Source organism: Sorghum bicolor, chromosome 4, assembly GCF_000003195.3.
Source record: "Sorghum bicolor cultivar BTx623 chromosome 4, Sorghum_bicolor_NCBIv3, whole genome shotgun sequence".
Taxonomy (NCBI): Eukaryota; Viridiplantae; Streptophyta; class Magnoliopsida; order Poales; family Poaceae; genus Sorghum; species Sorghum bicolor.
The window spans coordinates 55,737,282-55,751,248 of record NC_012873.2 but is presented as its reverse complement, the minus strand read 5'-3'; the positions used below and the strand labels follow the sequence as shown (position 1 = coordinate 55,751,248).

The 13,967-nt window shown below is 47.0% G+C and overlaps 3 protein-coding genes across 4 annotated transcripts; 2 read left to right on the top strand and 1 right to left on the bottom strand.

Annotated features, from left to right (window-relative positions):
• On the bottom strand, positions 1,100-5,146 carry LOC8056495. Of its 2 annotated transcripts, none has more exons than XM_021458539.1 (8): positions 3,601-5,146; positions 3,422-3,492; positions 3,316-3,350; positions 3,035-3,151; positions 2,752-2,874; positions 2,502-2,595; positions 2,176-2,406; positions 1,100-1,830 (listed from the first exon to the last, which is right to left on the bottom strand). In XM_021458539.1, the coding sequence occupies exons 1-8, from the start codon at positions 4,934-4,936 to the stop codon at positions 1,633-1,635; spliced, it is 2,205 nt and encodes a 734-aa protein (XP_021314214.1). In that variant the 5' UTR covers positions 4,937-5,146; the 3' UTR covers positions 1,100-1,632. The 2 variants fall into 2 exon arrangements, with proteins under 2 accessions (XP_021314214.1, XP_002452410.2); XM_002452365.2 differs by having other exon boundaries at positions 2,176-2,409; positions 3,601-5,145.
• LOC8056494 (leucine-rich repeat receptor-like protein FASCIATED EAR2) lies at positions 6,051-8,701 on the top strand. Its single transcript, XM_021458319.1, has one exon. The coding sequence runs from the start codon at positions 6,262-6,264 to the stop codon at positions 8,110-8,112; it is 1,851 nt and encodes a 616-aa protein (XP_021313994.1). The 5' UTR covers positions 6,051-6,261; the 3' UTR covers positions 8,113-8,701.
• LOC8072427 (serine/threonine-protein kinase OXI1) lies at positions 10,632-12,775 on the top strand. Its single transcript, XM_002454090.2, has one exon. It carries the CDS (start codon positions 11,028-11,030, stop codon positions 12,522-12,524), a length of 1,497 nt encoding a protein of 498 aa, XP_002454135.1. The 5' UTR covers positions 10,632-11,027; the 3' UTR covers positions 12,525-12,775.

Genomic DNA, 13,967 nt, shown 5'->3' with positions numbered 1-13,967 from the left:
TAAAGTAAATTAATTATTAATTTCTCAAGATCAAACTAGATTTTTGTTATTATTAAAAAAAATAGAAAACCACTTTTGAAGCTAGCCAGAGGATTGTTTGTTTGGTTTCAACAGTCTGATTTCATAGTTCAAGGTTGAAAATCGAACTACGTTGTAAGTTGGAGGTTGAAAAATATACTTTACCCAAAAAGAAATAAGCATCCAAATTAGGGATGCAATGTGGATGGAGCCTTGGAGATGATTGACTAGGACACACTACCTAGCATCCTAGTTCCTACACTACATATAGAGCTTATGAATTGCTACTCTACTATTTTTTATGTGCATAATTAGCAGTATTTTTCTTTTGCTTCGACCTTCTCTCCAACATTTGTTTTCTAAAAAATGTCAGATTTAGGGAGGGGGCTAGGAGGTTCTCTCTCACCCCCACCGGTGTGTATCTCCACTAAGTCATGGAGTATACTAAAAATGAAGAAAGAGAAACAGGGAGGAGAACAGTAAGGTAAGAGGCAAAGATAAGCGATGTATCCATGACTCCTCATTTGGATTTGCTGATTCTAGCCGATAGTTTGGTGGTGGTGCAAGAGAACTACACATCCAACGCCCTTTTTTTGTTTCTTATATTAATGTTATATACACATAGCTGTTTAAGATGAAAACAAACCAAAGACCTCGTGAACGCAAAAGCTTTTCAGGAAAAAAAAGAGGTCCATTTGATTTGGCTCAGTAACAGCAGCAGGACTAATTGAACAAGTCCGAATTATTCCCAGTGCAAGTAGCGGCTTAAAAATAATACGATACTAAATAATCACTTCAACAGATAAATTACTTTGCGCGTGACAAATCAGAAATCACATACCATGTTTTCTCTTGATTTTGTTTTCCTAGCTCATTTGAGTTTTCCTGTGTGCCAGCCTTCTTCCCGCTCCTTGCCTCCAGAGTTGAGCTGCAGGCTGTCTTCTGAACGTTGCAACGTTTCCTCTTCAATAGAAAAGGGTGCTCTTGAGAGCACAAGTTTCCCGATGCGGCAGACTCCGGATGCTTTAGATGATTAGTTCTAGTTTGGCACAGCTCTAAATACTTTGGATGCTCTTTTTTTTGACACCTACTTTGGATGCTCTTGAGAGTACCCTTTGCGTGTTGGCTCGCAGTCTTTCTTTATCCTTTGCTCATAACCAAAGTACTCTGGTTTCTGTTAATAGATAGATCGGCAATGGTGATCACGCTACGTGGCAGTGCTCTTTGCGTGTTGGCTCGCAGTCTTTCTTTATCATTTGCATTCTCCTTTACCTTTTTCTATCATTTTTAAAATTTTAGTTTCACCTGTTCAAAATTTTAAATAAATTTATTCAAAGACACTATACATTGTTGGTTAACGTTAATCAGGGTTCAGGGTGACAGTTTTTTTTTTGGCATGCTTCTCTGTCCCGACCGCAGGCTGCACACCACCAAAGACCATGATCTCTGTGGACAAGGGCACTTGCAGCTGTCTTCTGAACATTTTCAAATTCTGCAGGAAGTCCAACTGATTATCTATGTCAATCTGAAACCAGTTCCAAGAGGGTTTACTGCCAGCATATTAGTTTCACCAATGTCCTTAACTCATGTGATCCAAACAGTATATGGTGTAGGCTAATGTGGCACCTGATCCGGATGCTGCCAAGATGCACAGGCAGGCATATCCGGAATGTGCCACTGCTTTTGCCACTGCGGTTGATTGTTGTCATAGCTTGAGTGTGCGCCATGGGCAAATGACTTCGGGGGCGGGAGTTGCGGTGAATAACCATGGTAGCTGGCTCCATTGCACTCGTTGAAGCATGTTTGTGGCACCTGGAGACATCAGCAACAACTTGCTGTAAGATAATGGGAAAACAGACACATAGGAAACAGGTCCAAAGGAGTACAATCAATTTACTTGAATGGTTTACTTGCTTTCAGACTTCTTGACTACACATGTTTTTTTAGTTTCAAAACATATTCATGCAGCACATGTCACATAGTAGTTTCAAAACATATTCATGCAGCACATGTCACATAGGGTTCATCAGTATGACACAACACGTGACAATCACTAGTTACTAGTAAGAAGAATATGTATCTAGCAGCAGTAAATTTGAAAACAGAGATGGTCCATTCCAGAGCTGAAGGTCAATAGAGGAGATGGCAGTATATTACCTCATGGGATCCAAACCTCGTTGGTAGTGGCTGCTGCCATACTGGTTGATAGTTGACATAGCCATGTAAGCTAGGGGCAGGGGCCAACTGTGCATACCCAGGGTCATTGGGTACAGTAGACTGCAGCAACTGCTGTGGTTGCTCGAACGGCATATGTTGATGGTGCCACCATGGTTGCCCAGGATACATCCACCGTGATTGCCCAGTATACATGGGCCGGTCCCACTTAAACTGCTGCGGTTGATGGAAATGGCGCATTGAAATTAATCTTGCTAAATGATCATGGGAAAATGGATATAAGTTAGGTCATATGGAATTCAGCATACCGAATTGTTCTGAGGACGGACCAGTGAAACATGATCACTCTGTACAACACACTGATCTTCATTTCGTGAACAGTTGGTTTCCTCACCCATTGGCCTGAAACAGCATGTCCAATTAAATAAAATATAACAAATATCAAGTAAAACTGGTCAGAAAGCATAGCTATCAACATATACAATCGACTGAGCTATATCAGATCACTGATGCAACAGGTCACAGAATAGAATTTGCATAACAGACTGAGAAACTTGCCTTGGGAGTTTGCCTGTTGATTCTACCAGACTGTTCTGAACAGGACAGGCCTGTGAAATATGATCATTCCTTAAAATACTCTGTGCTTCATTTTGTGAAGGATTAATTTTCTCATCCAATGGCCTGACAAACAAGAAGTCCAATGAAACAAATGATCTCCAATATCAAGTTAAACTAGTTAGCAGATATAGCTCCCAAAATATACCCAAAAAAAGATCTAAAAATGAGACACTGGAGCAAACAGTCCTTAACGACACAGTTTCCATAAGACTTAAAAACTTGCCTTTGGAGTTTGCTTGATTCTACCATGTTTTGAACAGTATGGACCTGTGAAATATGATCCTTCTGTACAATGCTCTGACCTCCATTTCGTGCATGCTTTATTCTCTCGTGCAATAGCCTGAGAAACAGTAAGTCGGTTAAAAAAGGATCTCCAATATCAGGTTAACGTGTAAAACTAATTAGCAAATATAGTTATCAAAGCATACAATGAATTTGGTGTCAGCAGGCCTTAATAGAACATAGTTTGATAACAGAATAAGAAATTGGCTTAGGAACTCGCACCTAGGTTGGCCTAAGATGGGCTCATCCATACTGATCTATGCACAGAAAGCAGATGAAGTTAGTTTGTGGAAATTCCGTAAAATAGAAAGCAGCACAAGATACTTACTGATGTATTGTCAGGACAATTTGCAGAGCTGCCCACCTGTGTGATCTCATGACACGCTGAGACTTTAACGCCTACAGAAACCGCCAAATTCATAATGAGACTGTATATAGTACATTAAAATAAGGATTGTAAGCAGTGCACAAGCATGTTCATAATAAGAACAGGTAACACACATTTACCTGGACTCATGTTTAGATGACATGGCAACGCACAAGGACGAAAAGGTTGCTTGAAAGGGTCACGGTCTTCAAATGAATACGCTCCAAGAGCTTTCACAGTCTTGTTTCCAAGGTCAACAGCGACCACACACCCACTCTGATCACTGGGTTCCACCATAGTTTTGAGGTAAAGTGTATCATCAAGGCATGTGCTCAGGGTGGGGAAAGCCGATAACAGGTCCCTGAATGTCAACTTCCCAAAATTGTCATCCCTTAGTCCAGACAACAACAATGAATGTGCTGATGCATCGACCGAGACATCAGCAACATCAACAACATATCCCTTGCGCCAACAGTTGGATGAAACCATCCGACTCCATGTCACAGCCCTCCAACCATGCCTTGGCTTGGGCTTCTCGTCCATGCGTTTACGCTTGAGTGACCTAATCAAGTCCGAATCGTAGAGACAATCCTCATCACCAGAGTCACTCAGCTCTTCAGTCACCTGGAACTGCACCATCTCAATAAACTTGAGCAGGCCATTGACGCATGTAATATCCCGAAATGACCTTGCGGAAGCTCCTGTGGAGGGTAATTTTAATTTTTCTCTGTTTTCAGGCAACGGCTTGGGCAACGGGATGAAATGTGCACTAGGGGGATCTTGACGCAAGTCACAAACCAGCAATCCTTGCGAGAAATCAACCCAGCCAAGTATGCCTTCTTCAAGCCTGATGATTACCTTCTCAGGTGTCATCCTCTCAACCGCAGGACATGGATCCAGTAGTGTCCGAGTGCTCCACGATTTATTCTTGGACGAGTAGATTTGGAGATGATACTCCGACGGGGCATCATGATCCTGAGCAAGAGCAGCCAGTAGATAATGGCCCCCGGGGTCGCGGGGCACGATGCCGAAATCCTTGACCATGCGCGTAGTAGCATCATTATCGGCGTCTGGAAGCGGAATCCACTCCAGCGACGGCGACCGACCATCGCCGACCTGGTACATGAAGTATTCATCTCTACCGTAGCGGGAGAAGAAGCGGGCACGGAGGAGCACGAAACGGCCCTCCGCGCCGACGACGTGCGGCAAAAGTTTGAAGTCGGCGGTCCTGGACTTGGATCCGGGGGGCTTGGTGCAGTGGACGGAGAAGAAGGACATGTCCGGTGGATCGGCCATCCAGAAAGAGACCGAGATGGTATAGCCAGCCCTCGATTTGGCTGTGGCCGTGGTCTCGTTACGGCAGTCGATGAAGTGGGCCCGCTGCTCGTCGAGAAGAATCGAGACCGGCCGGCGGGAGGCGGGGACGGGGTCGCCGCGGTCGCCGTGGGGATTGATGAGGTCGATCCGGGATGCCATTGGGGTTCCGATTTGGTGGATTTGGCGGCGGCGCGCCGGTGGGATTGAAGGAGGCACACCGACCAATTTGGAGCCTGCCTGCCCAAAATCTGAGAGGAGCCTCCGCTAGGCTTCAATTTGCAAGACCTCAAATGTCGATTGGGTTCGGACTGGAATTCTAACCAGGGGCCCCAGTTTGCTTGCCTATGCCCGTTCGGCCCAAGCGAGCTATGGAGTCTCTGCGTTTTCAACTTCTCAGAACTATTTGCATGACCTCACTAAAAAAATATATTAGAAGTTGTTTTCACTGTGGTTTTACATTTTTTAAAATGCACTAAACACAAATAATAAGGTTTTTAAACCATCAAAAAATTATCTCTGTTCTTCTAAAAAGTTAAAAAAATATAGAGATAGATTGGAACATAAGAAACCTAGAAAAATGTTTAGATCTCCTAAAAATATGTCTAGAAGATTCTAAAAATAAATATTTAGCACTTCAAAATGAAAAGGTATAAAAATCTAGAAATTTCTTGAACATCCTAATTGATTTCTAATTGCATTGTGGAAACTTCCACAGGAAAATTACGAGATGCAGTTAACATAAGTCCACATCAATGCACTAATCTTAATGTATTGTATTCATAGTGGTTGCATCTCATATTTTTATTGTAGATAGAAGATTTCTAAAACACATCTTAACTTGATTCAATTATTTTGGAACAATTTTACATTTTAAAGACATATTTTTATTTTTTAGAACTAAATATAATTATTTGAAAGCTTCTAGTTATATTTTCACAAGCTTTAGATATTTTTTCACATGCTCCAATCAATCACTAATATTTTTTTATGAACTTTTACATACTTTCAAATATTTCAAATAAACTTTGTCCAATTTTATTGTAAAAAATGAAACTCCCTAAAATAAAAAACCATTTCTAACCATGGTAAATAAGTAATTTAAGCGGTTTTAAGATTTGAAGGAGAAATCGTCTTATTTTAGAGTTCATTCAAGAAGAAAAAAATGGAGTTCGGAATTAGTCGAGGGACCTTTTTTTCCCATAATTTTCCGTCTTCCAGATAACACCGCAGATTCCACAGCCTTCGCCAGTCCGCCACCTTTCCCCCAAAATTTCACTCGCACGCTCGCAGCTGAGCTCGCGCAGTCCGCCCACGCCCAGAGCTCCAGACAGACTCCAACTGCCAGTTTGCCACTCACACCTCGCAGCTCGCACCCACCCGACGCGGCGACGCCCGAGGCCCGACCACCATCCTCCGCGGCCGCGGCCGCGCCCAAACCCCGCAAAACCCTAGCCGCTCCGGCCCAGCCGGCCACCACCACCACCATGCCCACCGCCACTCCCCTACCCCACCACCTCCTGGCCACCTTCGTCCTCCTCCTCCTCCTCCTGGCGTCCGCGCCCCAACCCGCGGCCCCGGCCTCCACCGACCGCGCGGCGCTCCTCGCGTTCCGCGACGCCCTGTCGCCGCCCTCCCGCGCCGCGCTCTCCTCATGGAGCGGCCCGCTGTCGCCGTCCTGGCGCGGCGTGTCTCTCCACCCCGCCGCGGCGCCAGCACCCTCGCCCGCCGCCCCCTCCGTCGCCGAGCTCTCGCTGCGGGGCCTCAACCTCACGGGCGCGCTCCCCGCGGCGCCGCTCGCGCTCCTCCGCCGCCTCCGCACGCTCGACCTCTCCGCCAACGCGCTGTCGGGAGAGCTCCCCTGCTCCCTCCCGCGCTCGCTCCTCGTGCTCGACCTCTCCCGCAACGCGCTCTCGGGGGCCGTCCCCACCTGCCTGCCGTCCTCGCTCCCCGCGCTCCACACGCTCAACCTCTCCGCCAACTTCCTCCGCCTCCCGCTCTCCCCGCGTCTCTCTTTTCCCGCGCGCCTTGCTGCCCTCGACCTCTCCCGCAACGCCATCTCCGGCGCCGTACCGCCGCGGATCGTCGCCGACCCCGACAACTCCGCCCTCCTCCTCCTCGACCTCTCCCACAATCGCTTCTCCGGCGAGATCCCGGCCGGTATCGCAGCCGTACGGAGCCTGCAGGGACTGTTTCTCGCGGACAACCAGCTCTCCGGCGAGATTCCTCCCGGAATAGGGAACCTGACCTATTTGCAGGTGCTGGATTTGTCGAATAACCGGTTGTCCGGTTCAGTGCCTGCCGGACTTGCAGGCTGCTTCCAGCTTCTGTACCTGCAGCTTGGGGGTAACCAGCTCTCTGGGGCGCTGCGTCCGGAGCTCGATGCACTAGCTAGTCTCAAGGTTCTAGATTTGTCGAATAACAAGATATCTGGGGAGATTCCGCTGCCGCTGGCTGGGTGCAGGTCTTTGGAGGTGGTGGACTTGTCAGGAAATGAGATCTCCGGGGAGCTCAGCAGTGCTGTAGCGAAATGGCTGAGCTTGAAGTTCTTGTCACTGGCTGGTAACCAGCTCTCCGGCCACCTACCTGACTGGATGTTCTCGTTTCCCCTGCTCCAGTGGCTTGATTTGTCTAGCAATAAGTTTGTGGGTTTCATCCCAGATGGTGGGTTCAATGTCACTGAAGTGCTTAACGGTGGAGGTAGTCAGGGGACTCCATCAGAGAGCGTGCTTCCACCCCAATTGTTTGTGTCAGCTTCTGTGGACACGGTGTCAGGGCAGTTGGATTTGAGGTATGATCTTCAGGCAACTACTGGTATAGATCTGTCTGGGAATGAGCTCCGTGGGGAGATACCAGAAGGATTAGTTGCCATGAAGGGATTGGAGTATCTGAACCTCTCCTGTAATTACTTGGCTGGGCAGATCCCTGCAGGGCTTGGGGGCATGGGGAGGTTGCATACACTTGACTTCTCACATAATGGGCTGTCAGGGGAGGTGCCTCCTGGAATTGCAGCCATGGCAGAGCTTGAGGTGCTTAACCTCTCCTACAATAGCCTGTCTGGGCCTTTGCCAACAATGAAGTTCCCAGGAGCATTGGCTGGAAACCCAGGAATTTGCAGTGGGGAAGGATGCTCTGAGAATGCAAGAACACCAGAAGGGAAAATGGAAGGAAGCAACCGCCGTGGTTGGCTTGGTGGCTGGCATGGAGAGAATGGATGGGTATCTCTTGGTGCATTCTGTATCAGCACAATGACTAGCTTCTATGTATCATTGGCAACCTTACTATGCTCCTCTAAGGCAAGAAACTTCGTGTTTCGGCCTGTGAGGGTTGAATATTAACAAGAGGGGAAATTGCAAAATCAGGTTGTTGTGAAGTTCAAGTGACTCTTTTCTGCAGCTGATTCACAAGAAAGATGAGTATATGAGATGGATATCTTCAGTCAAGAGGAAGTGTGCCATCTCGTTTAATGATCAATCAAGAATCAAGATTTCTTGATTGTTTCCTAATAATATTCTTGATCTTGGGATGTGTAGGTCTAGTTAACATATTCCCATCAGTTATAGAATGCAATCACCTGCTGGTGCTTGGTTGTAGCCCTGGCGTGTTTGGAGGATTGGACACCAAGGATGCACATAATTTGGAGTGCTGGTACTGTGAACCACTTTGGATGTAAATATTTTCTTTGGTTTTTAGTTCTGATCTAGTTTAAAACTGGCCATGGATGTAGACATGTAGTGCTGTTGAGCTACCTTTCAATGTCATATTATGTCAATTTGCTGGAAGATCATTTGATAACAATCGTCTAATACAGTGGATTTGTTGTGTAGATTGTAAACTTGCTTATATTTCTTCTTAGTGCTATATGTATATTATCTTCCTACCTGAACTTGGTTTGGGGGTAAAAGGCTTTGTTGTTGTTGTTGTGTATATCTGTTATAGTGTGCAGTGTGACTGAGACTGCAAATGTGCTTGACTATTTCTTGGTGCTGCTCCTGTATCACCTATAGTTTTATAGGTCAATGGTAATGTTGCTGTCTGAAGCCGCATCCAGCAAGATGGCTACTGTTTTTGGTATTGTAATACTTTGCAACAGAGGTGCAAAGTTTATGGTTTCAGAATGATCAACAAACGTATCTGCAAGTATCTATCTGCAGCTGATCAACAAATGTATCTGTTGCAAACTTGCAAAGTGTGAGACAAGGCAACATACGTATCTCTGTTTTGTGCATTACCAAACTAACCCAGCATGTAATTGCATAATGATAATTCCTATAATCGTAGCATACATAGCTTCTTCAGCTGGAGAAGGTGGAGAATAAGCATCAGTAGCTTTTCAAAGGATTGGACACTTGTGCGGAATCAGTCAGACTCATGCAGGAACCAGGTTCTTCTTTTTCCATTATAACCTTTTTTCCCCTGAACTTCCTGCAATACCTACCACTGACCTGTAAAGTTGGTTCAGTTTCACAGTGAACCACAGAATTTCATTGCTTTTAATCAAACGTGGAATGGTGGCACACTTCTAATGGAAAAACCAACATGCTTCATAACCTCACAGTTTTGTTTTGTTCTTTAGATTACTTTGAATGTGACCTTTGCATCCTGAGATCGTCACTTAGTGATTTTACTTGAGAGAAAAATATGACTACTGAATTGAAGACACTTTATTTTATGATTTCTAGAAGAAAAAAAATTATGGTGTTTGCAGATTATGTGAGGCTAAAATCTAATGCCCCACAATCAAAGGTACCATGTGAAAGGTGGTTAAGTAGAAAGGGTAGAAAGGAAATTTTGTGTGGTAACATAAGTAGATGGAGAAGGGCCAAAACATCTTGTTATATCAATCGGTACAGGTATGTGAACATTAAGGTTTTTTTTTCCAGATTTCCTGAAGAACCTGACCCCCGTTCCCTAGGTCCTGCACGATCCTTTTAACTCGGATTAATAATAGCTGCATAAGATGATTCATAGTTTACTTGTTATATCTTGAACTAACCATTTCTCTGCAATATGGTGGATGAAGCTGTGCTAGATTAATGTTATACTGTTATTTCATGAACTCGTCCAGTCTGTCAGCATTTATCTTACACGTTCTTTGTATATTTGTTGTTCTTTATTTTCTGGCTGTCGGCCTGTGAGTCAACATATTAAAGCTAATCGAAACCTGGACAGCACCAACTGCCGGCCTTCAGCAACGAGAATTCCAGTTCCAGCTGACCATATTGTGTACTAGTAGTACTGCGTACATGACAGCTAAATTGTCTTGATCTAGATAAGGTGACCTGGACGAAAACAACTGCATTGTTTAGTTCGCAAAAATTTTCAAGATTTCCCGTCACATCGAATTTTTAATCACATACATGCAGCATTAAATAAAGATAAAAATAAAAACTAATTACACAGTTTATCTGAAATTTGTGAGATGAATCTTTTGAGCCTAGTTACTCCGTGGTTGGACAATGTTTGTCAAATAAAAACGAAAGTGCTACAGTAGCCAAAAACCCAAAATTTTGCCAACTAAACAAGGCCTGATGGTTTGGCCTCTGTCCAGGAACTGGCTCGTAAACAAAAGATCAGCAGAGCTGCAGAGTTCGAAGGCCTTGTTCAGTTCGCAAAAACTTGTGAAAACGGCACTGTAGCACTTTCGTTTTTATTTGACAAACATTGTTCAATTATAGAGTAACTAGGCTCAAAAGATTCATCTCGCGGTTTACAGATGAACTGTGTAAATAGTTTTTGTTTTCATGTATATTTAATGCTCCATGCATGTGCCGCAAGATTCGATGTGACGGGGAATCTTGAAAATTTTTGCGAACTAAACAAGGCCGTGTGGCCGTTGTTGACGTTCAGTCCAGAATTTGGCACTTGGCACCAGTACATCACATGAAGGACGTGTGCGCAGCTCTTTACTGACGTGGATGGATCATGGACAACAAAAGAGTCCTCCAGAGGTAGCGGCAGCGACAGATCGCACCTGACCTGGCCCTGACGCGTCAGAGGAATTGAGATCACCGTCGGGGTCGGGTTTATCAGCTATCTGCACGCTCATGCTCATCACGTGAGTCCATTTCAGGTGTGCTCCAGATTTTCTGCCCTGTGACTGCCATCGATTTCCTGTTGGTAAAAGTGTAGCTGGATCTGGAGAATCTGGATGGTGTCATAGCGTCTTAGACGCCACGTACTAGGTAACACGTGAATTGAGTTGGACGAATTTTCGTCGAGATGGGGATTTTCAATCACCAAAGAGCTTGAAATGACAGTGGGCGGAAAGAGGTTCAATCAACCAGAAGCAAACCCAGCCGCACAGAAGAGTTACCAGCTCCTGAATCTCAAAAACCCCAGACCCTGCGGCAGAACAGCACCCGGAGTAGGGCCTCTTTCTTGGCGCGGCACGTCGGTCCGTGGTGAGCGACTGAGCATGGCGCCTTCACCGCCGCAGCAGCTGAGCCTTGCCCTTGCGGACCTCAGGGCACTGTCCGTGCTCGGCCAGGGCGCCAGGGGCGTGGTCTTCCACGTCGTGCCCGTCGCCGCAGCAGCCGGGGACAGCACCGCTGCCGCAGGCGCTGGCGAGCCCATGGCGCTCAAGGCCATGTCCCGCGCCGCCGCGCGGCACAAGGGCGCGGGGCCAGGAGGTACGTGCCATGGCGGTGGCGGTGACGGGCACCGGAGGATCTGGTTCGAGCGCGACGTCCTGCTGTCGCTCCGCCACCCGCTGCTCCCGTCCCTCCGCGGCGTCGTGGCCACCGACACCGTCGTCGGCTTCGCCATCACCCGCTGCCCCGGCGGCGACCTCAAGTCGCTCCGGCGCCGCTGGCGCGCCCAGACCACGTTCCCGGAGTCCGTCATCCGGTTCTACGCGGCGGAGCTGGTGCTCGCGCTCGAGCACCTCCACGGCCTCGGCGTCGTGCACCGCGACCTCAAGCCGGAGAACATCCTCATCCAGGACTCAGGCCACATCATGCTCGTCGACTTCGACCTCTCCACCACGCTGCCGCCGCCGGAGCCTGAAGCGACCCCGGCACGCGTCACCTCGCTTTCACCTTCCTCGTCACATTCACATCACCACAGGCGCAAGAACAAGAAGGCCGCTATGGTTCTCGCGTGCTTCTCCCATTCCCGCCACGCAGCTTCGCCGGAGCCTTCGTCGCGGTCCCCGTCGTCCACTTCCATGACGGCCTCGTCCGCGTCTGCGTCCTCGTCGTCCTGCTGCTCGCCGGGCGCTCGGACGCCAGCCAAGTCGAACTCGTTCGTGGGCACGGAGGACTACGTGGCGCCGGAGATCATAGCCGGCCGCGGGCACGACTACGCCGTGGACTGGTGGGGCCTCGGCGTGGTGATCTACGAGATGGTGTACGGGCGCACGCCGTTCCGAGGCCGGAGCCGGCGGGAGACGTTTCACCGCGTGCTCACCGCACCGCCGGAGCTGCCCGGCGAAGCCACGCCGTTGCGTGACCTCATCACCAGGCTCCTCGAGAAGGACCCTGGGAAGCGACTAGGCGCGCGCGGCGTCAAGCGGCACGCCTTCTTTAGAGGCGTCGACTGGGATCGCGTCCTCGACGTGGCGCGCCCGCCGTTCATCCCGTCGCCTGATGGAAACGATGCTAACGCCGGCGCGGTGGTGGAGGCCGAAGCGCTGGACGTGGAGAAGGTCGTACATGAATTGTTCGGCTCGAGTGGCGCCGGCGAGACGCGGCTTGTGAAGGTCTGCAGCCACGGAGGGACAGATGACGATTTCTCCATATTTTTCTGAGTTTTGGTTAGCTATATTTCTGCACCAGAGGAAGGTAGGAACCGAGGAAAACAAGTTTGGTTTATTTGCTAAAGTGAGCTACCCAAATTGGCTATACTCAAATGGCAAGATTAGACTTGCCTGGCTGAGAGAGTACGTACTAGCATTAAACCGGCCAGAAATCACATTGTGTGAAGGATTAAATCATTGTTGTATCATAAGTTGGAATCATTTGAAGCCATGAATTGAACTCACATATATTAAAATGGTTCAAGTTACAAACTCAGGCCTTGTTTAGTTTCCAAAATATTTTGCAAAATTTTTCAGATTTCTCGTCACATCAAATCTTTAGACGTATGCATGAAGTATTAAATATATACGAAAATAAAAACTAATTGCACAGTTTGGTCGAAATTGACGAGACGAATCTTTTGAGTCTAGTTAGTACATGATTGGATAATATTTGTCAAATACAAACGAAAGTGGTACTATTCATATTTTGCAAAATTTTTAGAAGGTTGTGTTGCTCAAGAAGAATGAGACAGAGTGTTGCAAACCCTTCTGAAGATACTTTGAGGAGAAATAACATATGAAGATATTGAAAACTTAAGTGAGTGAAATAGAAATATCCTTTAATCTTGAGTGTATATATATGTCGTACTAACACAAGTGCTCAAACTAACTGAAATCCGAGTGCTAAGAGGATCTCTAACAGTTTGGTAAATTTCGTTTTGCAAATCATGGTGTTTGCCAACTTCTAAAATAATTTAGGGAGGGAATAAAAAGCTCATCTCCAATAATTTGGCATAATTAACTTTTCAAAATGAAAATTTGAACCCACAAACCTATTTTTTTCCTAGCAATCTCTCTTTCCAAGGCACGGCCTTCGCGCGTGCGCCTGAGATGATATTGTCGCTGAGTCCTTCCCGTCCGCTCCTCCCAGGCGTTGAGCAGCCGCAGCTCGTTGCCGTCAGCTCCTCCCAGGCACTCGAGTGGTTATAAATCACTTCTCTAAAGTCACATCCATTCGTCACATCACTAGCAGCACTCGCCGCTTGCACTCGCCGCTAGTAGACAGGTAGACAGCTAGCACCTACTAGCTGACAGGCAGCAACACTTTGCACTCGCAACAGCCAGCATTCAGTAGCATGGCGTCCATTCGGCTTTGTTGCACTCGCAACAGCCAGCATTCAGTAGCATGGCGTCCATTCGCAGGTAGTACATTGTCCATTTAGCACTCATAGCAGGTAGAATACGCTCGATGCACGCTCGGTGAATCGCATGCAAAAGAGAGAAATTTGCCAAGTTGCCAAAGATACCAAACCTGAATGCCAAACTATTGAAGAGCAGTTTTTCTCTTTTTTTAAAAAATTTCAGGATGCCAAATCCAGATGCAAAACTGTTAGAGATGCTCTAACATAAGAGAAACACGTGCCACAACATTTGTATTTTTTGGTCATGGAG